Below are 25,000 nucleotides of genomic sequence, written 5' to 3'. Positions count from 1 at the left end.
TCCTCAGACTGTCAGTGTCCTCAGACGATCTTCTGTCAGTGTCCTCAGACTGTCTTCTGTCAGTGTCCTCAGACTGTCAGTGTCCTCAGACTATCTTCTGTCAGTGTCCTCAGACTGTCTTCTGTTAGTGTCCTCAGACTGTCAGTGTCCTCAGACTATCTTCTGTCAGTATCCCCAGACTGTCTTCTGTTAGTGTCCTCAGACTGTCAGTGTCCTCAGACTGTCAGTGTCCTCAGACTATCTTCTGTCAGTGTCCTCAGACTGTCTTCTGTTAGTGTCCTCAGACTGTCAGTGTCCTCAGACTGTCTTCTGTCAGTGTCCTCAGACTGTCAGTGTCCTCAGACTATCTTCTGTCAGTGTCCTTAGACTGTCTTCTGTCAGTGTCCTCAGACTGTCAGTGTCCTCAGACTATCTTCTGTTAGTGTCCTCAGACTGTCTGCTGTCAGTGTCCTCAGACTGTCAGTGTCCTCACACTGTCTTCTGTCAGTGTCCTCAGACTGTCAGTGTCCTCAGACTATCTTCTGTCAGTGTCCTCAGACTGTCTTCTGTTAGTGTCCTCAGACTGTCAGTGTCCTCAGACTGTCTTCTGTCAGTGTCCTCAGACTGTCAGTGTCCTCACACTGTCTTCTGTCAGTGTCCTCAGACTGTGAGTGTCCTCAGACTGTCTTCTGTCAGTGTCCTCAGACTGTCAGTGTCCTCAGACTATCTTCTGTCAGTGTCCTCAGACTGTCAGTGTCCTCACACTGTCTTCTGTCAGTGTCCTCAGACTGTCAGTGTCCTCAGACTATCTTCTGTTAGTGTCCTCAGACTGTCAGTGTCCTCAGACTGTCAGTGTCCTCAGACTGTCTTCTGTTTGTGTCCTCACACTGTCTTCTGTCAGTGTCCTCAGACTGTCAGTGTCCTCAGACTGTCTTCTGTCAGTGTTCTCAGACTGTCAGTGTCCTCAGACTGTGAGTGTCCTCAGACTATCTTCTGTCAGTGTCCTCAGACTGTCAGTGTCCTCAGACTAACTTCTGTCAGTGTCCTCAGACTGTCTTCTGTTAGTGTCCTCAGACTGTCAGTGTCCTCAGACTGTCTTCTGTCAGTGTCCTCAGACTGTCAGTGTCCTCAGACTATCTTCTGTCAGTGTCCTCAGACTGTCTTCTGTCAGTGTCTTCAGACTGTCAGTGTCCTCAGACTACCTTCTGTCAGTGTCCTCAGACTGTCTTCTGTCAGTGTCCTCAGACTGTGAGTGTCCTCAGACTGTCTTCTGTCAGTGTCCTCAGACTGTCAGTGTCCTCAGACTATCTTCTGTCAGTGTCCTCAGACTGTCAGTGTCCTCACACTGTCTTCTGTCAGTGTCCTCAGACTGTCAGTGTCCTCAGACTATCTTCTGTTAGTGTCCTCAGACTGTCAGTGTCCTCAGACTGTCAGTGTCCTCAGACTGTCTTCTGTTTGTGTCCTCACACTGTCTTCTGTCAGTGTCCTCAGACTGTCAGTGTCCTCAGACTGTCTTCTGTCAGTGTTCTCAGACTGTCAGTGTCCTCAGACTGTGAGTGTCCTCAGACTATCTTCTGTCAGTGTCCTCAGACTGTCAGTGTCCTCAGACTAACTTCTGTCAGTGTCCTCAGACTGTCTTCTGTTAGTGTCCTCAGACTGTCAGTGTCCTCACACTGTCTTCTGTCAGTGTCCTCAGACTGTCAGTGTCCTCAGACTATCTTCTGTCAGTGTCCTCAGACTGTCTTCTGTCAGTGTCTTCAGACTGTCAGTGTCCTCAGACTATCTTCTGTCAGTGTCCTCAGACTGTCTTCTGTCAGTGTCCTCAGACTGTGAGTGTCCTCAGACTATCTTCTGTCAGTGTCCTCAGACTGTCAGTATCCTCAGACTGTCAGTGTCCTCAGACTGTCAGTGTCCTCAGACTATCTTCTGTCAGTGTCTTCAGACTGTCTTCTGTCAGTGTCTTCAGACTATCTTCTGTCAGTGTCCTCAGACTATCTTCTGTCAGTGTCCTCAGACTGTCTTCTGTCAGTGTCCTCAGACTGTCAGTGTCCTCAGACTGTCTTCTGTCAGTGTCCTCAGACTGTCAGTGTCCTCAGACTGTCTTCTGTTAGTGTCCTCAGACTGTCAGTGTCCTCAGACTATCTTCTGTCAGTGTCTTCAGACTGTCTTCTGTCAGTGTCTTCAGACTGTCTTCTGTCAGTGTCCTCAGACTGTCAGTGTCCTCAGACTGTCTTCTGTTAGTGTCCTCAGACTGTCAGTGTCCTCAGACTATCTTCTGTCAGTGTCCTCAGACTGTCAGTGTCCTCAGACTGTCAGTGTCCTCAGACTATCTTCTGTCAGTGTCCTCAGACTGTCTTCTGTCAGTGTCCTCAGACTGTGAGTGTCCTCAGACTATCTTCTGTCAGTGTCCTCAGACTGTCAGTGTCCTCAGACTGTCTTCTGTCAGTGTCCTCAGACTGTCAGTGTCCTCAGACTGTCTTCTGTTAGTGTCCTCAGACTGTCTTCTGTCAGTGTCCTCAGACTATCTTCTGTCAGTGTCCTCAGACTTTCTTCTGTTAGTGTCCTCAGACTGTCAGTGTCTTCAGACTGTCTTCTGTCAGTGTCCTCAGACTGTCTTCTGTCAGTGTCCTCAGACTGTCAGTGTCCTCAGACTATCTTCTGTCAGTGTCCTCAGACTTTCTTCTGTTAGTGTCCTCAGACTGTCAGTGTCTTCAGACTGTCTTCTGTCAGTGTCTTCAGACTATCTTCTGTCAGTGTCCTCAGACTGTCAGTGTCCTCAGACTATCTTCTGTCAGTGTCCTCAGACTGTCTTCTGTCAGTGTCCTCAGACTGTCAGTGTCCTCAGACTGTCTTCTGTCAGTGTCCTCAGACTGTCAGTGTCCTCAGACTGTCAATGTCCTCAGACTGTCTTCTGTTAGTGTCCTCAGACTGTCAGTGTCCTCAGACTATCTTCTGTCAGTGTCTTCAGACTGTCTTCTGTCAGTGTCTTCAGACTGTCTTCTGTCAGTGTCCTCAGACTGTCAGTGTCCTCAGACTGTCTTCTGTTAGTGTCCTCAGACTGTCAGTGTCCTCAGACTATCTTCTGTCAGTGTCTTCAGACTGTCTTCTGTCAGTGTCTTCAGACTGTCTTCTGTCAGTGTCTTCAGACTGTCTTCTGTCAGTGTCCTCAGACTGTCAGTGTCCTCAGACTATCTTCTGTCAGTGTCCTCAGACTGTCTTCTGTCAGTGTCCTCAGACTGTCAGTGTCCTCAGACTGTCTTCTGTCAGTGTCCTCAGACTGTCAGTGTCCTCAGACTGTCAATGTCCTCAGACTGTCTTCTGTTAGTGTCTTCAGACTGTCTTCTGTCAGTGTCTTCAGACTGTCTTCTGTTAGTGTCCTCAGACTGTCAGTGTCTTCAGACTATCTTCTGTCAGTGTCTTCAGACTGTCTTCTGTCAGTGTCTTCAGACTGTCTTCTGTCAGTGTCCTCAGACTGTCAGTGTCCTCAGACTGTCTTCTGTTAGTGTCCTCAGACTGTTGGTGTCCTCAGACTATCTTCTGTCAGTGTCTTCAGACTGTCTTCTGTCAGTGTCTTCAGACTGTCTTCTGTCAGTGTCCTCAGACTATCTTCTGTCAGTGTCCTCAGACTGTCTTCTGTCAGTGTCCTCAGACTGTCAGTGTCCTCAGACTGTCTTCTGTCAGTGTCCTCAGAATGTCAGTGTCCTCAGACTATCTTCTGTCAGTGTCCTCAGACTGTCTTCTGTTAGTGTCCTCAGACTGTCAGTGTCCTCAGACTATCTTCTGTCAGTGTCTTCAGACTGTCTTCTGTCAGTGTCTTCAGACTGTCTTCTGTCAGTGTCTTCAGACTATCTTCTGTCAGTGTCCTCAGACTGTCAGTGTCCTCAGACTGTCTTCAGTGAGTGTCCTCAGACTGTCTTCTATCAGTGTCCTCAGACTGTCAGTGTCCTCAGACTGTCTTCTGTTAGTGTCCTCAGACTGTCAGTGTCCTCAGACTGTCTTCTGTTAGTGTCCTCAGACTGTCAGTGTCCTCAGACTGTCTTCTGTTAGTGTCCTCAGACTGTCAGTGTCTTCAGACTGTCTTCTGTCAGTGTCCTCAGACTATCTTCTGTCAGTGTCCTCAGACTGTCTTCTGTCAGTGTCCTCAGACTGTCAGTGTCCTCAGACTATCTTCTGTTAGTGTCCTCAGACTGTCAGTGTCCTCAGACTGTCAGTGTCCTCAGACTGTCTTCTGTCAGTGTCCTCAGACTGTCAGTGTCCTCAGACTGTCTTCTGTTAGTGTCCTCAGACTGTCAGTGTCCTCAAACTATCTTCTGTCAGTGTCCTCAGACTGTCTTCTGTCAGTGTCCTCAGACTGTCAGTGTCCTCAGACTGTCTTCTGTTAGTGTCCTCAGACTGTCAGTGTCCTCAGACTGTCTTCTGTTAGTGTCCTCAGACTGTCAGTGTCCTCAGACTATCTTCTGTCAGTGTCCTCAGACTGTCTTCTGTCAGTGTCCTCAGACTGTCTTCTGTCAGTGTCCTCAGACTGTCAGTGTCCTCAGACTGTCTTCTGTCAGTGTCCTCAGACTGTCAGTTTCCTCAGACTGTCAGTGTCCTCAGACTTTCTTCTGTTAGTGTCCTCAGACTGTCAGTGTCCTCAGACTGTCTTCTGTTAGTGTCCTCAGACTGTCAGTGTCCTCAAACTATCTTCTGTCAGTGTCCTCAGACTGTCAGTGTCCTCAGACTGTCTTCTGTCAGTGTCCTCAGACTGTTAGTGTCCTCAGACTGTCAGTGTCCTCAGACTGTCTTCTGTTAGTGTCCTCAGACTGTCAGTGTCCTCAGACTATCTTCTGTCAGTGTCCTCAGACTGTCTTCTGTTAGTGTCCTCAGACTGTCAGTGTCCTCAGACTATCTTCTGTCAGTGTCTTCAGACTGTCTTCTGTTAGTGTCCTCAGACTGTCTTCTGTCAGTGTCCTCAGACTGTCTTCTGTTAGTGTCCTCAGACTATCTTCTGTCAGTGTCCTCAGACTATCTTCTGTCAGTGTCCTCAGACTGTCTTCTGTCAGTGTCCTCAGACTGTCTTCTGTTAGTGTCCTCAGACTGTCAGTGTCCTCAGACTGTCAGTGTCCTCAGACTGTCTTCTGTCTAGAGTCGTTGGATAAACTGAGTCGTTTCGTCTCATTTGTTGCAGATCAAACACACAAACACATGCTGATAGTTCAGGCTGTGGGTAAAAACAGTGGTGTACAGAAGTTCACCTCCAGAAACCTATAGTGGTTTCAGACAGATCTGGTTCTGGTTCATATTAACCTATCGTGTCCCTCAGGTTTGTACGATAGACCCCCGGGGGTGGACGATGCTAAACTCATCGACATCTTCTACCCTGGAGATCAGCAGTCCATCACCTACGGGACCAAGTCCAGGGTGGGCATCGGAGGCATGGAGGCCAAGGTCAGACCCGGGTCCAGGTTCAGTATGACTGAAGGGGCTGGGGGGTCCGACTCTAACCCTAGTCCTGGTTTCAGGTCAAAGCTGCTCTGTGGGCGCTGCAGGGAGGGACGTCGGTCATCATCGCCAACGGAACCGACCCCAAAGTGACCGGACACGTCATCACTGACATCGTGGAGGGGAAGAAGGTCGGCACGTTCTTCTCCGAGGTCAAACCTGCAGGTAACGCTTGTCCTTAACGGTGGTCCTTAACGGTGGTCCTTAACGGTGGTCCTGTTGAAACGGTTGTTACGCCCCGGCCTAGGGTTTCACCAGGGCGAACATAATGTGCTCACTTTGTCCCCTCCCAGCTCCCAAGCACACACATCAGTCAAAAAACTAAAATTCACAATGCTTATTTTTATATCAACTAAGGAAGGGTTAGGGGAGGGAGCGGCTAAAACAACAAACAAAATCTCTTCTGGTTCAGTTCAAACTAAATTGCCTACTCCAAAATAAATGCACGAAATAAAATACAGCAAAGCTAACCTAAACTCCCTAACACAAAACAGGAGAAAAGGTGAAACAAAAAAGAGCCGACCTCCACTACCTGAAAAAGGTTCAATTTCACAAAAACTATTTACAAATATAATCAATCGACTTTTGCAGGAGCACACGAAGACTGACGGTCACACACACGAACACAGGGTTGGGAGCTGGCAGGAGGCCAGAGACAGCCCAGATGGAAGCTCCAGAGCCATTTTTAAAGGGGCCAGGCAATCACCTTCCACCAATCAGCAAGCTGCAACACAAACAGACACAAAAGGGGCACAGCACACCTACAGGACGGGGGGAGAACACACACACTAAACACACTAAACAGAAACATATCTACATAGAACACAAATAGACAAATTATGACCAGGGTCATAACACGGTGGTCCTTAACGCTGGTCCTTAACGCTGGTCCTTAACGCTGGTCCTTAACGCTGGTCCTTAACGGGTTCCGTAACGGGTTCCGTAACGGGTTCCTTTGGCTGTGCTTGGTTTCAGGTCCGACGGTGGAGCAGCAGGCGGAGATGGCCCGACATGCTGGACGCTCTCTGGCTTCGCTGCTGCCTGAACAGGTGGGTTATTGCATCACACAGGGGCAGAGCCAGGGAGGTGATGGGCGGGGTCACAGGGGTTGAGTGGCAGAAATGAGCTGTTTGTCTGTAGTTTGTCTGTAGTTTTCTGATGCTTCTGTTTTTTCTGGTTCATCTGTGGTTGGTCTGTGGTTGGTCTGTGCTTCTGCGGTTCAGAGGACAGAGATCATCTGCTGCCTTGCTGAGCTGCTCACGGAGAAGAAAGATGAGATCCTGACGGCCAATAAGAGAGACATGGAGATGGCCACGTCATCAGGTACAGACCAGGACCACTGACACTGACACATGGATGCGGTATGACGGTATGACAGCTACCGCTGTGCCCCTAAGAAATATGTTTACAGCCTGGAGAAGGTTGTTAATTATCATTATTATTATTGTTATTATTTATCTTTCTCTGTGCACATTCCTTCCACTGTTGTCAGGTCAGTACAGTCTCTTCTATTCTATACCAGTCTTTAATGTCAGAGACAGTAGAAGGTCCTGAGGTTCTAACACAGGGTTCTAGTGTTGGTTCTGATCCAGATCCAGGTTTGTGTCAGCTCAGAGTCTCAGATGAGTTCAACATGTGACCAACAGGACACCGTAGAAAACAGCTGCATTTCCACTAAAACAGCCTTTCATGTCTTTATTCACGGCTGTTTTTATTGGGTTTTGGTTCTCAGTCACATTAGTGTCTGTTCCCTCAAATATCGTGAATTTAACTTACACATAAAAATTTGTCTAAAGAAACCAACAGTTTCACCCTAACTCTAGTTTTTCTTTTTGTCTGGGTCCCGTGACTGTCCAATAACCCGTCCTCTCCGTCCTCCAGGTCGTTTCTCTCAGGCTCTCATCAATCGTCTCAGTCTGTCCTCGTCCAAACTCAACAGTCTGGCCATCGGCCTGCGTCAGCTGGCCGTGTCGTCCAGGGACAGCGTGGGTCGGGTTCTGAGGAAGACTCGGGTGGCCAACAACCTGGACCTGGAGCAGATCACCGTCCCCATCGGCGTCCTGCTCGTCATCTTCGAGTCACGCCCAGACTGTCTGCCGCAGGTCAGACTCCGCCCACCGCCGCCGCAGGTTTTAGATGAGGTCACATGTATTCAGATAACAGCTGATCCAACCGCCATCTTTGATCTGAGCTGGGGTTCCGTTTATCGTCTGGAACCTTTCAGTTTCACTTTCAGTTCTGCTCAGACCCCACACACACGCACACAATGATGGAATCACGGACCCCCCCGCCCTGTTCTGACAAGGATGGACCGCTAATTCCCCCCGCTCCGTCTGCCCCCCCGTCCAAAAATGACGGACTGAAACCCCCCCCCCCCCCCCTTCCGACAAGGATGGACCGCTAAGCTAATCGCCCCCACTCCGGCTCCAATGGTCCTCCCCCAAGTCCAAAAACCACAGACCAACCCCGACCGACCCCCCCCAGTGTTATGAACTATTCACCCCCCCCCCCCCCCCCCCCCCCCACACACACACACACACACACACACACACACACCCATGTCCGTGCACTTCCTGTCTCCCTCACAGTTTCATTCTGCAGACAGGCCTGGCTGTTAACAGTGTAGGGGAGACTGGGGACAGTTGGAACACAGGTCAGTTGTAACTGTTGCAGTTGCTCCAATCAGAAACAACTTAGAACTCACCTAATTCACTCTGCACATGCTCAGTTTAGTCCTTAGTCCACATGGGATGTGCCCTGAGGCAGACACATCCAGATTTGTGAGGGAAAACAGAATTGTGTGCGCAGTCATATTTTTGTTCTAATTATTTTTGTGATTGCATAGTTTGTTTTGTAGTTGGACTCATTAAAGATAGATGTCGCTTACATTTTAAAGAATGATTTACCAACAATTTTTATGTCACTACCTATAAAATATAGACTCACACCTTTTCCAAAAGCATAAAAAGTCCCACATCTATAACCCGTGGTTTCCCACAGGTCACAGACTAGACTGACATCAGACTGTTATACACAGGTTTAAAGTTGGGTTCATTATCTGTGACAGAAACACAGATTTATGCACCTGTCCACAACGATCTAATATCAGAGGATTATATCCTGTGGAGACCAGTGTTCTGATTTCATATATCAGCCAATATATCGGATATCGGCCAATATAATGGCTATCGGCTTTTTTTAGCCCCCAGTATCAGCATCAGCCCCAAAAATCCCATATCGGTTAGGCTCTAGTTTTAAAGTTAAGTTCTTCCTGAAAATGGTGCAAAAGAACTGGAAAAACATTTTCAGACCCTTTGATCACAAACCCATGGAAATAAATGTTGGGTGTGTTCTAATGGTGGTCCTGAAAGGGTTAAGGAACTGTGCTTCTGCCTCCTCTGTGTGTGCGTGTGTGTGTGTGTGTGTCTGTATGTGTATGTGTGTGTGTCTGTATGTGTGTGTGTGTACCAGGTGGCGGCCTTGGCCATTGCCAGTGGAAATGCTTTACTCCTTAAAGGAGGGAAAGAAGCGTCCAACACTAATAAGATCCTGCATCAGCTGACCCAGGAGGCGCTGTCCGTCCACGGGGTCTCCGACGCCGTCCAGCTGGTAAGAGACGGGGGCGTGTCCGTTTGAACACAGGTGGGTTGTGGGTCGGGGGCGTGTCTTATGTCTGCCGCTGTGGCTCAGGTCAGTACACGTGAGGAGGTGGAGGATCTGTGTCGACTGGACACAATGATCGACCTGATCATCCCCAGAGGCTCGTCTCAGCTGGTCAGGGACATCCAACGGGCCGCCAAGGGCGTGCCCGTCCTGGGCCACAGCGAGGGCGTCTGCCACGTCTACGTGGACAGCGAGGCCGCCATCGACAAGGCCATCGACGTGGGTACGTGAGCACGGCAGTCAGCTGGGAAGGATTTAGGTTTAGAATAGACAAGGAGTTCCATTATTAGTATAATAATAATAATAATAATAATAATAATAATGATAATAATGATGATGATGATGATGATGATGATGATGATGATGATGATAATAATAATGATGATGATAATGATGATAATAATAATAATAATGATGATGATAATGATGATAATAATAATAAAAATAGTAATAATAAAAATAACAATAATAGTAATAGTAATAATAATATAAACAGGTAAATATAGAAAACGTGTAAAGGACAGTTAGTTATACAGTTAGTTTTTTGGCAGAAATGTTGTCATTTTATTTTCACCGAATGTCTGTAATGTGACAAACGAGTGTGTGTGTGTGTGTGTGTGTGTGTCTCTGTCTGCCCCCCCCAGTCCGTGACTCTAAATGTGACTACCCTGCTGCCTGTAACGCCATGGAAACGGTTCTGATCCACAGAGATCTGCTCCGAACCCCAGTGTTTGACCAGATCATCGACATGTTGAGAACGGAGCAGGTAAAGGACGTAACCCACGGCAACCAGAATGAATTTCTTCTAGGGGATTAATAAAGTAAATCTATCTATCTGTCAAACCAGGGAACACACTGTGTTAGTTTATGGAGCAGGACGGAACCCTGTGGTTCTGTCCAGTTTGGTTCTTACTCCTGTTGAATAGTTCCATCTCCACATTAAATGTATGGGCAAGTTAATAAAACCAATATTTTGGGACATATTAGTTAATTTTTAATACAGTAACCTTACAGTCATGTTGCTATGGTGATAATGGTTGATGGGAAGCGCAGTACCACAGTGCATGATGGGAAATGAAGTTAAAAACAGGAATGATGCCTTCCATATGTGTGTTAATCTGACCTATGGTTCCACAGTCCAAGCACTAATAATAATAATAATAATAATAATAATAATAATAATAATAATAATAATAATAATAATAATGATGATGATGATGACAGGAACTTTTCTGTTTGGTTTAATGTGAAATCAGTAATAGAACATTATGTTTATAAATAATGATGACTCTAAATGTTTGTCTTTGTTTTACAGCAAAAAAATAACATTAAAAATGAAATAAAGAAAATATTTACATTTACAAACTGTCCTTTAACAATAAAATATGAACATGAACAAATATGAACAACCTGAAATGTTCCGGTAAATTCAATGCCAGTTTTACTAATATTCAGTCTGTAGTTTGTAAAGTTTGTAAATGTAAATATTTTCTTTATTTAATGTTATTTTTTTGCACTGAAATCAAAGAGAAACAGATGGAGTTGTTATTTATAGGCATAATGTCATATATATTTTCTGGTGGGGGGCTTATTTGTACAAACCAAAATGAACCGTTCATTCAAAAACACATTCACATTAAACCTGAACCAGAATTGCTCGTCCTTCTTTGCAGGTTTTTCTGTTATTCTTTGACTTTAGATCCTATTGGTCTGAATATGAACCTGAACTGTAATGAGTCTGACCCCTGACCCAGGTTTTTATCGTTAACTAAAACTAACAGAATGACCGAAACTAGAATTGAAAAAACATTTTCGTTAACTGTAATAAATAAAAACTATCATTAAAAGAAAAAATCAGACCAGTGTCCCTGTATCTGACCGTCCAAATTCAAAGCTTAGGTAAATGTATCCAGATCCATTTCTTCTCCCCCAGTTCTGTGTATTTATTCTATTACAGAAATAGTCCATGTTTTGCTCATATTCCAATCAGATCTGTAAAAAATTCAAATTCACACTTGATATCATTGATACTGATTTATTGCATCAATCCACTTCCTTTCTCTTATCATGGGGAAATTTTTCAAAGTTGCACCAAATCCAGAATCAGATCCAGAGCAAAATAATTTCAGTCCCTTGTGCTGACATCATCATACAGAAGCTGTAGACCAAGTCTGAAGTCAATCAGAACTGGAGTTTAGGAGAAGAAGACGATTGAAATGTTTTCCCCATAAGAGCCCATGTGAAATTTTGCATCAGTTCCAGATCCAGAAGAAGATCCTGATCAGCATGTGGACATTATGTTTGGGTCATCTCCCCATCAGGGCTGGACTGGAGACATTTACACTGGAGATCATTTAGATTTACTGAGTTATTGCATCCATCCACTTCCTGTTGCTTATAATGGGGACATTTTTTAAAGTGGCACCAAATCCAGAATTAGATCCGGATCCAAATAATTTTACTAACTTTTGCTGACATCATCATACAGAAGCTGTAGACCAAGTTTGAAGTCAATCGGAATTGTAGTTTCTGAGAAGATGACGATTGAATTTTTTGTAACGGACGACAGACGCCGCATGACGACAACAGCTGACAGCCTGTCGGCCGGTAAACTAAAAATTATGGGTAAAATTCCCTTCCCTTCTGCTCTAAAAACAAATTAAAACTAACTGAATTAGAGGGAAAAAAAGTCAAAACTAAATAAAACTAAATCAGAAAAAATCAAATAAAAATTAATAAATAAAATAAAAAATAAATAAATAAGTAAATAATAAAATAAATTAATTAATTAATAATGGAAAAAAACAACCCAAAACAACCTAAACTAGAATGAAAAATCCAGTACTATTAGAACCTGACCCCTGACCCTTGTCCTCTAACCCTGTGGTGTTGTCGTGTCCTCCAGGTTAAAATCCACGCCGGGCCCAGGTTTGCGTCCTACCTGACCTTCAGCCCGTCAGAGGTCAAGTCTCTGCGGACGGAGTACGGGGACCTGGAGTGTTGCATGGAGGTGGTGGACAGTCTGCAGGACGCCGTGGACCACATCCACCGCTACGGCAGCTCCCACACAGACGTCATCGTCACGGAAAACGGTCAGTGCCGCTGCCGCCACACCTGCAGTTAGATAGATAGATAGATAGATAGATAGATAGATAGATAGATAGATAGATAGAGACTTTATTGATCCCAGGGGGAAATTCAAGTATTCAGCAGCTTACATACAACACACAACACAAAAGTGGGTTAGTACCAGGTTGACAAAAAGGTTAGTATATACTCTCTAAGAGACAACTGCTAAAGTAACTACTGTAAAAGGGCCTCCTGTCCAGTACTGTACATAAAGACTTCTGATTGTATTCACATTTCAGGGCACTGATAAAAAAAAGTGAAACAGTGATTTAAAGGTCCCGTATTCTGCACATGTCACTTTGTGACAGTTTTCTTACAGTAGTGTGTGTTGCAGTTCCTCATTATGAGGTTGGAATTTGAAAACTGTCTGTTTCCTCCTGCCTTGCTACACCACAGTTTGTGAAAATGCTCAAACGGCCCAGTTTGAGTTGGGTCCGCTTATGACGACATAAGCGGATTTAACTCCTCCCCCTGACTGTGGCCCCACCCTGCATGAAAAGGTAAGCCCCGCCCTGGCAAAGTACCTCTTGGACAACAAACATGGCGAAGGCGAGACACGCCAGTTGTGTTGTTGGCTGCACACACCAACACCATAGTTTAGTTTTGCTCCCCACTTCCGAGCCTCTCCGTAAAAAGTGGCTGGATTCTATCTGTGATGGTCATGGACCAAACAACATTCCCAAACGCTTGTATGTGTGTGCCCGGCATTTCACGGACGAGTGTTTTTTAACATGGGCCCATACAGCTGCGGCTTAGCACAAAGACTCCGAACCAAGAAGGACGCAGTACCAACGCTTCGTGACCCAAGTCCAAGTGTGGGAGATGGAAGTTCTTCTCATTTGTTTGTATCTTTACTGCATAACCCTACATTACGGATAGGCTGGTGGTCGTTGATGTGTACGTGTAACGTTAGCATGGCAGCTAACATAGCTCGGTTACTGCTGCTAACGTTTGCGTCCCCGTTAACATGCAAGAGCTGATAATATCCAGAGACATTCAACAGAACTACTGTGAACACGGGCCTTTTGTGGTTAGCATCAGTATAGTTAGCATCAGGCTTGTTAGCAGCTCCCTGCATTAGTGGCGGCAGGCGGCTTTCCGTGTCAGGTCCACGAACCCGACACAACACCGCCGTTTTCCGTCGGGGCTCAATCACGCTTCAAGGCAAAGAAAGCCAGTGTTTGGAAAGACGTTCTGTCTGAGACATGTGTATTGGAGACGAGAGAGCCATGGCTTCACAGTCAACATTAGCACGTAGTACCGCTAGCGGAAGCCGCGTCCTCTCCCAGAGAGGGGAGGGGGAGTGGGCGTGGACAGATGCGTTCATTTGCATACCCGGAAGCAGGCCCAGAAACAGCCTGTTCTGAGGAGGGCTGGGGAGAGGGACTGTTTCCACCGCTGAAACTCCGAAAAAAGGATAATTTTGGGGCGAACAAACTTAAATACTATGTTTTTGGGCTTCTGAGACCTATATGACATGACTGAAAAATAGCAAAATATGGGACCTTTAAGTGCTCTACGGTGGTTTGGAAAGTGGGTGTAGTCCAACTACATAAGGTGCTTGGATATTTTAAAGTCTCACGAGGTCAGTCCTAGTGTGGTCATGGCCAAGGCCGAGACCCAGACCCCCCCCGACCACTCAGTGATGAGTCGTCCAGTCTGATGTCCAGGGGGAGGACAGGGTTCCTGAGCCTGTTAGTGGAGCTGTCAGAAACAGCAGCCTGGAGCTGAACACACTCCTCTGTCTGCTCACTGTCCTGTTCAGAGGATGCTGGGGGTTGTCCAGGATGGACACAATCTTCTCCAGGGTCCTTCAGTCTGCTGTTGACACCAGGGAGACTAGCTCTGGTCCCACCACTGAGCCAGCTCTCCTCACCAGTCTGTCCAGTCCAGCAGCGTCCCTTTTCTTAGTGCTGCCTCCCCAACAGACAACAGCGGAAAAGAGAACACCGGACACCACCGTCTGGTCAAACATCAGCAGCAGTTTCTTGCAGATGTTGAAGGACCCCAGTCTCCTCAGGAAGTACAGACGACTGTGTCCTGCAGTGAAGATGCAGTGAAACGTGGACACAATGAAACTGATGTGTGTGTGTGTGTGTGTGTGTGTGTGTGTGTGTGTGTGTGTGTGTGTGTGTGGACAGAGGAGACAGCCGAACAGTTCCTGCAGCAGGTGGACAGCGCCTGCGTCTTCTGGAACTGCAGCTCCAGGTTCGCTGATGGATACCGCTTTGGTCTGGGTACGTACAGAGCGACCGCACGGAGGGGGGGCGGGGTTTCCGTTCATTTATGTTCATGGGTTTAGTTTAATGGAATGATGTTTGTTCTAAAACCTTATTCCCTCCACCAGTAGCTATTGTGTTCACTTTGCTTTGTTTGTTTGTTTGTTTGTTTGTTTGTTTGTTTGTTTGTTCTCATCTTCAGTGTAAAACTCTTCCACCCATCTTTCCCAAATCTTCCCCACAGATAGGCCTAGGCCCTGGGACCAACCCAGTCCATTTTGGTCCCAGTAGGACAAAGTTCAAGGTCACAGCAAGGTCCAGTCATTTTACAAACAAAGATGAGAACTGAACCCAAACTAATGAGATCCATCCCATAATATCCAACTGTATTCTGACATTAGTCCTTATTGTTTTGGATCCCAGAGCCCTGATGGACAGACTGATGGACACAGACTGATGGACAGACTGATGGACAGACTGATGGACACAGACTGATGGACACAGACTGATGGACACAGACTGATGGACACAGACTGATGGACACAGACTGATGGACACAGACTGATGGACAGACTGATGGACACAGACTGATGGACACAGACTGATGGACACAGACTGATGGACAGACTGATGGACACAGACTGATGGACACAGACTGATGGACAGACTGATGGACACAGACTGATGGACAGACTGATGGACAGACTGATGGACAGACTGATGGACAGATAATGTTTGAGTTAACTCTGAATCTGAGGATAAGGATCCTGTCAAAGCTCCAGGTCGACCTCTGTGTTGACCTTTGACCTTCCTAAACCCCAGTGGACCCCCCCGCAGCAGGTGGACCCCCCAGCCCAGATCGTCCTGGACCAGATCGTCCTGGACCAGACCCGGGGGCTGACGTTGTGTTTGTGTTGCAGGAGCTGAGGTGGGCATCAGCACGGCTCGGATCCACGCCAGGGGTCCGGTGGGGCTGGAGGGGCTCCTGACCACCAAGTGGGTCCTGCGGGGGGAGGGGCACACCGTGGCCGACTTCTCCGAACAGGGCAGCATGAAGTACCTCCACGAGAACATCCCCCTCCCCCAGGGTGTCTTCAGCTAAAGCTGCAGACGCTGCAGTAGAAGGGTGGGTCTGAAGGCTTCAGCCAGTGGAACATCTGCCCCACATGTTCCTGATAAATGAACCCACCACAGAACCAGCGGAGAACCACCACAGAACCAGTGGAGAACAGGAGTGCTGTTAGTGTGTGGGTGTGCCGTAAGGGGACGCAACTGGGAAAAGGAAAATCCAGGTGTGGTGTAGTGGGTGTGAGGTCTGTGTTTTAGAGCAGGTCTGTTAAATTCATGTTAGTTCAGTTCCACATTCAGCCTAATATGTTCTAAAGTGGGTCGGACCAGTCAAATAATATAAATAATAGGATAAGAACTGAGAAATAATGTCAACACCAAAGTTTTTTCAGTTTTAGAGTGAAAAAAGAAAAATTCCGTCATTAAAATGTTTACATCTTCAAACCGTACTTAAACGTAACATGAACAAATATGAACAACCTGAAAATTCTGAAGAAAAATAAGTGTAATTTGACCACTATTCCACCTCAGTTTATCATTTATACATGTACATGCCAATGTACAGATCACAGTGGATCTGCAAATACACACAACATTTAATAACAGGCAGAATATTGTTCAAATACTACAGACTTCTCTTCAGACATTTCAGGTTGTTCATATTTTTTGTGAAAAGCCAGTCTGTAAATGTCAACATTTTTGTGTAATTTTACTCTTGACACTAAAACAAAAAGGGAAAAAAATAGCCTTTTTTTCATTATTTCTAGGTTATTATGATAGTATTTGACTAGTCTGACCCACTTTAGATTGAATGTCCTGGACTGATCATATCTTCAGTGTAATTTTTGTATTTCACAAATTCATCCTGCAGGCCGGACTGGACCCTTTGGTGGGTTGGATTTGGCCCCCGGGCTGCATGTTTGACACGTGTGTTTTATAGTAACAGGAGGGAACCTGTGGGTGCATTTGTAACTTATTTTTCTACTTTGAAAGTCTCCCTTTGTCTTGAATAAATGTAGGTGCTTGTCAGGATGCTGCTTCAGATTCTGTGCTGTTGTATCTTAATAATTGGAATAAATCATTTGTACAGTTCTATGTGATTCTGTTATTTATGTGGCATCAGTGACTCTTAGACCTGAAAAACTTGTTTACTAATGTTTTTCATTTTCAAACTGATGCTCGATATAAACCGTCTGTAAACGTCCAGTGATTTTAACAGACTTCACTTTTTCTAATTTTTCTCGTAATATTTGAACACGTTTAATAATCAGCTGGTTCAGTTCATCCTCTTGGATTTAGTCATTAAAATACAGATCTAATATTCAACAGTTACTTTTCTGTTTTCCTCTTTAATAATCCTTTCAGTTCAGTCACAGAATTTAATGTTTGTTCTAAACTGTAGAAACTCAATATTTAACAGAAATCAGATGCATCTGAAGAAATGGGATGAAGACATTGAGCTGTTTTATATTGATGAATTTCAAAAAAGAAAGGTTTAGACACATTATCATCTTTACATACAGAATAAATGACCAACACCATGTGCACATCTGAAACTCCCCCAAAGTGTTTTTTTTTTTTTTAAATACATTTTTATTGCATTTCTGTGATTTAAACAAAAGTAACCTGATTAGTTCATGTTTTATTGAGGTCAACACATTGACATTTTGTACAGAAACATCAGCTTTTTGTGTTAACATCTTATATCTAATAATGACAACAATAATAATAATAAATAATAAAATTAAAAAAAAAAAATACTAAAACCTACAAGTTTTCTAACTCCATGTTTGCATGAATATACATAAAAGATGTTGGACACTTTTTTTGCCTTATAAAAGGTAAGACATGCTGTAATTTTAGTGATGACAGATCTTCCAGAAAATAAAAAAGTCAAATGTTATCAGTGCGATTTTCTTCAAAATAGGAAACAGGATTCATAGTTTATTAAATATTTTGCTTGTATGTTTAGTTTACTTACAGTACGTTAAAATGATGTGTACACTATATGAAGTCAATATTAGAAAAACATGTCGACCTCAAAATATGGCGATTAAATAAAAACTAAAACACAGTAGTGTCTCTAGAGGCAGTAGTTATTCAAATGAATGTGTATGCTGGTTTAATATGTAAATAAACCGTATCCATTAGCTGTTATTTTACTGTAAACACTCTGAAATGACAAACCTCCCATGTCCGTCAATGCAGCACCGGTGATGTTACGTAATGGGCGGGGCTACGTATGCCGTGGCTGCGTCAATTCCGGCGGACCAAAGAAGAAGAAGAAGAAGAAGAAGAAGAAGAAGAGCCGGGCCAAGTGTAGCTCAGCTGTCATCATCCATGACAGCGAAGATGGCCGAAAACAAGTCCTACACCATAGTGGAATACTTCGGCGGGGATGACGGCTACCGCTGCGGCTACTGCAAGAACCAGATAGGCAACTTTTCCCACGGTAAGAGGCCGATTTATGCCGAAGGAGACACACTGTGGGCGCCGTCTATGTGCTGACACTGAGCAATGCTAACAGCTAGCGGTCTCCGTCTATTCACTGGAACAGAACCCGGGTTTAGGGGTTTTCAGAGTCCGAAATGTGCCCTGTTTTTGTGTCAAACTCCGGTCTAAACACTGTGTGGGATGATGACATTCAGGTGGAGTTGTAGAGCCGAAAACTAAGCCTGAGTTCAATGTGGTTTGTGTCAAAACCTCCGCTTCCGCTGTTAAATATTAGCTGAACTCCTGACATTTCCGCAAACATGGATAAAAGTGAGACAGCTGATGTTAAAGCTGTGTGTTCTGTGTGTTTACCTGAGGAGCAGGTGTGGGTTTTTTTTTTTTTAAGCTGTGTGTTCTGTGTGTTTACCTGAGGAGCAGGTGTGGGGTTTTTCAGCAGTAGACTGAGGGAAACATCTGAGTCCAACATGAACTGACAGACAAACCCAAGTCCAGATGTCTGTTCCGGATTAAAGTCACTGTTCATTATGATGCTGAGATTGTCCAAGTCTGGACTGTTTATACCAGGGTTCTAAACTCCTGTTCTTTCAGGTTCCACATTCAGTCTGATTTGATCTGCAGTGGACCAAACCAGTAAAATAAGAACAGAATAACATATAAATAATGACAACTTATGTCTGTGTTTTAGTGCAAAAAACCCCCATTAAATTATGAAAATACTTACTTTTATAAACTTTCCAAACAAAAAAAGATGTGAATAACCTAAAAAAAAAAAAAAAAAAAGAAATTTCTTAAGAAAAATAAGTGCAATTTTAACAATATTCTGCCTCAACTTTAGAGCTGCAACTGATTAATCGACTCAAAGTGATCCAAAAAAAATCCTTTGACCACAGTTCTCCTGAATCAAAGCTTTGTTTCCTTAATTTCTCTGCTGTTAAACATTGGTTCCACTGTTGTGTTTCACACGGACGCTTATTGTGACGCACAAAGAAGCTTCAATTCAGGAAAACTGCAATTGAATATTTCCCTTCAATCAATTTGAGTCGATTAATTGAATCGTGACTTTTTGCACTGACTTCAAGCACCTTCCTTTTATAAACTATCCAAACAAAAAAGATGTGAATAACCTGAAAAAACGGACATTTCTTCAGAAAAATCAGTGTAATTTTCTCAGTCTTCTTCCTCCACTTCTCATTAGTCCATGTGCATTCTGGATCAGATCTACAAAGACACTAAACACTGAGGAACAGGAAGAAAAGAGTTCAAACTGGACTGAATTTAATACAGACATTTCAGGTTGGACACATTTGTTCAGGTTAGTCACATTTTATTGGTACAGGAGAGTTTGGAAATGGAAAGATTTTCATAATTTAATGTGATTATTTTGCCCTAAAACAAAGACAAAAATTTTTAGTTGTCATTATTTACAGCCATAATGTAATGTTATTTTTTTCCCCATCAAACCCAGTAGTAAATCTGCAGTCATTCTTTTTTGTGGGTTCTTCTGCTGTTATTATTTGACTGTAGATCAGATTGGTCTGGATGTGGAAGTGACACTAAAATGAGTCTGACATGAATTTATACACTTTGTAAATTCATCCCAGGATTGGAACCTTTTGGGGGACACATTTGGGCCCCGGGACGCATGTTTGACACCCTTGGTAGAGAGTATGAAAATGAAGATGAGCATGAGGATGAGGTGAATGTTGTGGGTCTGAAGGTGTTGGTTGACTTTTAGGCCGAGCCAAGCCGAGCTGAGCTGAGCCGAGCCGAGCCGAGCCGAGCCGGGCTGGGCTGAGCTGTGTGTTGTGCTTGTGAAATACTGCTGCAGCTTAGACCTGAGCTGTCCTCCTCCCTCCATCATGTGCTGCTGCTGTGGAGCTTCTGTTTGGATTCACTCTGACACTGATGCTCTTAAATACCACACTAGTGACATTTCCCATGTGTTCATTTGGACCCAGAGTATTTATAGTTGTGTGAAAGATGAGCACATGTTATTGGACTCTTTAGGTCAGGACATGTGCAGATAACAGCACAAATTTACTCAATATTCTCAACTTTTCCTGTTTCACATCATGATAAAACCATGTATTACATTCATGGTAACCTCTGAACTCCTGTAGCTCTACTCACAGTAGTTTTTTAGTCATAAAAGTTTCATATTTTATGTCAAATCAACTAGTCACTAGGGCTGTGTATCGGCAAAAATCTGGTGATACGATACAAATCACAATACTAGGATCACGATACGATATATCATGATACTGTTAAAAAGGCAATTTTTTTGTTTGTTTTCTTTTTTTTTTTAAATCATTATTTTCTGGAAGAATTGAATTCCATTATAAATCTGCACAAATACTAAACACATTTGTGTTTTATTCCAACAGGATCTAATGTTCTATCACCAAATGTTCAAACTGTGTTCACACTGAAATTCTGTTTTACAGACATTCCAGTTTCAGATCCTGTTCAAATGTTCAGATTCTATTAGTTCACAACTAACATCAGAACAGGATTTGAGTTCAATCCCAACAAAGGAACGAACATTATTAAGTAAAAGAGTGATAAAGAATAATAAATAAAAGAAAAACAAAAAAGAAAGACAAAAACCTAAAATGAACCTCCACAATATCTGCTTTTGAATAAATACCTAAAAATATCCATACAGTACTTTTTAATATCTATACAGTGTTGTGAAATGAAATATCGCGATATATTGCAGAACCCATATTTTCTAACAGCCCTAATATTTACAGCTGAAATTGTTGTAGATGTTCATTAAAATGCACTGTCTCTACTAAATAAATAAATGCATAAACAAACAAACAAATAAATAAATGAGAAAATAATTAAATGACATTGTCTCAAAAATCATTTGATCATAAAAAGGTTTAAATCAAATGAACTTAATGCTTCTTTCAGAAACCTCATGTGGACAGACCTTCCTCCCTAGGGCTGTTAGAAAATATCAGTTCTGCTATATATCACGATATTTCATTGTTCATATATTATTCATTATTATTTAACCATGTTTCATTAAATAATGGTTATTTGAAGCATCCTGAAAGCACTTTTTACTGTTTTTACTGAGAGAGGCAGATGGTAGTTCCTTTGGAAACGAGGAGAATTAGAAACAAATTGTGATAGAACATTAGATCATGTTGGGATCAAATACAAATGTGTTTAGTATTTGTGCAGATTTATGATGGAATTTAATTCTTCAAGGAAATAATCATTAAAAAAAAAAGAAACAAAGAAAAAATTGCCTTTTTGACAGTATCATGATATATCGCATGGTGATCCTATTATTGTGGTTTGTATCGTATCTCCAGATTCTTGCCGAAACACAGCCCTATTCCTTGGTGTGTGTTGTGTGTGTATGTGTATGTGTGTGTATGTGTGTGTGTGTGTGTGTGTGTGTGTGTGTGTGTGTGCAGGTGGATTTACTGGGATGATCTGAGCTCGTTGGACCTCAGAGAACACACTGTCACTGACTCAGTCCAGTCTGAGCTCCAGAAGGTCAGATGGACTGGTGGGGGTTTCAGTCAGGTCAGGAAATCCAGTATTTTCATCCATCTGATGAGAGTAAATGTTCAGGAACAACTCTGTCACAGTCACTCAGGTCCGAAGGTGGATTTACTGTCAGTATTTCAGCTCCATTCAGAGGAAAACATCTGATGAGGCTTAAAGACTCTGAGAACCTTTTAAAAATGGGACCAGTGGTACTGGAGCTTAGCGGCCAAATTCAAGCTTTGGGAAATGTATCCAGATGTCATTTATGACCAACCAGTTGTGTGTATTTGTTCTGTTACAGAAACAGCCCACGCTGAAAGCATGGACGGTCAGGGTTTATTCTTTGATAGAGCTGGCTTTGTTGAAACAAGTGTTTCACACATATTATTCTGGAAACAATGTGCATACAATAATGGCTGGATTGACTGACCGTAGGTCAGCTGTGGTCATAAACTGGAATGAAATGTGTTGGCAATATATATGTGAAAGTATGGAAGCATCACAGAACAATGGAAGGACTTTAAGGATCTGTATGCAGCAGAGGGTGTCTGAATGCCTTTGGAATGAAAATATGGGATTTGAAGACAGGTCATCTATCCTGGTGTTTGGGGGGGGGGGGGGGGGGCTGTGTGGTCCAGAGGGTTAGGTGATGGTCAGACAGACCAGAGGATAGTATTGTATCCATCCACTTCCTATCTGTTATAATGGGGATTTTTTTTTTCAAAGTGGCACCAAATCCAGAATCAGATCCAGATCCAAATAATTTCACTAACTTGTGTTGATGTCATCATACAGAAGCTGTAGACCAAGTTTGAAGTCAATCAGAACTGGAGTTTAGGAGAAGAAGACGATTGAAAGTTTAATGACGGACGACAGATGACAATAGTTTCCAGCCTATCGGCCAGTAAGCTAAAAGCAAACATGAAAAGGTTTGAAACGATGGAACGGTGGAGCTGTAGGAGATGTTCTGCATGAGCAGACCGACCTGTATTCACCAAACATGAAGAGAATCTGAACTTTACTAAGGACTCTTTTCTGTCCTGGGTCCATGAAACACAAGATCCAGTTCTTCCTCTGGGGTCAGCTGTCCAGTTCTTCCTCTGGGGTCAGGTGTCCAGTTCTTCCTCTGGGGTCAGCTGTCCAGTTCTTCCTCTGGGGTCAGATGTCCAGTTCTTCCTCTGGGTCAGATGTCCAGTTCTTCCTCTGGGGTCAGATGTCCAGTTCTTCCTCTGGGTCAGATGTCCAGTTCTTCCTCTGGTTTCAGATGTCCAGTTCTTCCTCTGGTTTCAGATGTCCAGTTCTTCCTCTGGGTCAGATGTCCAGTTCTTCCTCTGGGGTCAGATGTCCAGTTCTTCCTCTGGTTTCAGATGTCCAGTTCTTCCTCTGGGTCAGCTGTCCAGTTCTTCCTCTGGGGTCAGCTGTCCAGTTCTTCCTCTGGGGTCAGATGTCCAGTTCTTCCTCTGGGGTCAGATGTCCAGTTCTTCCTCTGGGGTCAGATGTCCAGTTCTTCCTCTGGTTTCAGATGTCCAGTTCTTCCTCTGGGGTCAGATGTCCAGTTCTTCCTCTGGGGTCAGATGTCCAGTTCTTCCTCTGGGGTCAGATGTCCAGTTCTTCCTCTGGGGTCAGATGTCCAGTTCTTCCTCTGGGGTCAGATGTCCAGTTCTTCCTCTGGGGTCAGATGTCCAGTTCTTCCTCTGGGGTCAGATGTCCAGTTCTTCCTCTGGGGTCAGATGTCCAGTTCTTCCTCTGCGGTCGGTGTCATGTTGTTTCTCTTCAGTTTGTTTGTGTTTTCTTTGGGTTCGTTTCCTGTTTCTCAGAATGTTCCGTAGTGTGGTCCACATGGACAACTCCTCCCATAAACACTGTGATGCTGACCCACAGAACAGAAGAACATCCTGGTCCTGGGTAGATCTGTAAAGACGACACTGGACTGAAGTGGAGTTCAGCTGGTTTAATAGTTAGATTTTCTCTGAAACTAGGGATGCACTAATACCACTTTTTTCCAGACCGAGTACTAGTACTTCCATTTGAGTACTTGCTGATACTGAGTACTGATCCTAGTCCTTAATAATCCCATTCCAGTTGTTAGTTCCTTTTGTAAATGTGCTTTACTGTCGTTGTCATTAGTCTGACTGGAACAAAGTGCTGCTACTGACATTTAATGTGTTGGAATGAGCGTTTGTCAGTTAATCCACCAGGGGGCGCCGCTCTGAATTAACCATACTGGACAAATACCACGAAGAAGAGGAAAGTTTAATGAAGAAGAAGAAGAAAGTCAGTAATACCAAACCTGTAGACGACAGAGGAACACTACTGTGATACTAATGTTAGTGTTTTCTCTGTAAGGTTTAAAAGTTTAGCTTCAGCAGGAAGAGAAAAGACAGATGAGTGACAGGTTTGGTTTTCACTTCCACTGGCGGCGGTCCGCACCGCTTCGTACTCCCACTGGTATTCTGTGTCTGGGTACTCATCCTCCATCAGCTGGAAAACAGATGAATGTAGTCAGATTACAGACAGAAGGCTGCATCTGTATCTGTGTGAACGGTACTGTCAGTGTTACTCGGATCATCTCTTCGGTTCCATCTCCACACTCTTCACACTCACACATTCTTCCTCCTCCTCGTACCTGCTGCACTGAACTGGGAATGGCACACAGATGGAAGTGGGATCGCTGCATTTGTATCGGATTACTTTTATGAGTATAAATATGAGTACACAGACTGAGTATTGGAGCTGATGCCCGACACTCGTATCGGTATTGGTGCATCCCTATCTAAAACTGTCTTTAATCAGTTAAACTTCAACAAACTCGGCTCATTATGTGTTTATTGGGTCATTTTAAAGGAGCTGATGCAGATTTCACTCATTTGATTTAAATGATTGTCCTTAAAAGCAGATTTCCTGTCTGTATTTTTCAGTTTTTATTTTAAATCCATCTTGTGGCTCAAAGTCTAGTTGTATTTGTGCCTTTTTTCCATGTTTTGTTCATTTTGAACTCATCCTTTAATTTAAAGCTTCCTCTGTTCTTTGTGATTGAATGCTGTAAACACCACCAGAGCATAAATATCAGTTATTAAAACCAGCATTTCTTCTTTTTATTTTCAACAACAGGAGGAAAGTTCCGCTGAGTCCCAGTTGATGTGAGCAGACCCACAGCTGTGGGCTTTGATCCAGGATACACTCAATAGTAGAGGTCGACCGATTATCGGCCGGGCCGATTATCAGCGCCGATATTTGGAAATTTGACATATATCAGTATCGGCCTTTTTTTAATCCAACGGGCCGATATTAAGAAATCAATTTAAAACTGGGTTATTTCGGCTCAGATGCAGCCACGCCTCTCTCTCTCTCTGTCTCTCTCTCTCTCTCTGTCTCTCTCTCTCTCTGTTTCTCTCTGTCTCTCTCTCTCTCTGTCTCTCTCTGTCTCTCTCTCTCTCTGTCTCTCTCTCTCTCTGTTTCTCTCTGTCTCTCTCTCTCTGTCTCTCTCTCTCTCTCTG

At 44.0% G+C, this 25,000-nt stretch overlaps 1 protein-coding gene across 1 annotated transcript in view; it reads left to right on the top strand.

Moving 5' to 3' along the window:
* LOC115416717 (delta-1-pyrroline-5-carboxylate synthase-like) overlaps window positions 1–15,911 on the top strand; it is a 29,364-nt gene extending 13,453 nt beyond the window's left edge. Inside the window, exons 8-18 of the mRNA XM_030130564.1 lie at window positions 5,282–5,406; window positions 5,481–5,625; window positions 6,436–6,509; window positions 6,684–6,783; window positions 7,342–7,562; window positions 8,932–9,069; window positions 9,151–9,346; window positions 9,768–9,889; window positions 12,029–12,215; window positions 14,394–14,489; window positions 15,392–15,911. Of these exons, the coding sequence (XP_029986424.1) occupies window positions 5,282–5,406; window positions 5,481–5,625; window positions 6,436–6,509; window positions 6,684–6,783; window positions 7,342–7,562; window positions 8,932–9,069; window positions 9,151–9,346; window positions 9,768–9,889; window positions 12,029–12,215; window positions 14,394–14,489; window positions 15,392–15,573 (1,586 nt within the window). The 3' untranslated portion in view covers window positions 15,574–15,911. The remainder of the gene's footprint in view (window positions 1–5,281; window positions 5,407–5,480; window positions 5,626–6,435; window positions 6,510–6,683; window positions 6,784–7,341; window positions 7,563–8,931; window positions 9,070–9,150; window positions 9,347–9,767; window positions 9,890–12,028; window positions 12,216–14,393; window positions 14,490–15,391) is intronic.
* The last annotated feature ends 9,089 nt before the right edge of the window (window positions 15,912–25,000 follow it).

Source organism: Sphaeramia orbicularis, unplaced genomic scaffold, assembly GCF_902148855.1.
Source record: "Sphaeramia orbicularis unplaced genomic scaffold, fSphaOr1.1, whole genome shotgun sequence".
NCBI classification, from domain to species: Eukaryota; Metazoa; Chordata; class Actinopteri; order Kurtiformes; family Apogonidae; genus Sphaeramia; species Sphaeramia orbicularis.
Note: the sequence above shows the minus strand (reverse complement) of the source record. Positions and strands in the feature narration are given on the sequence as shown.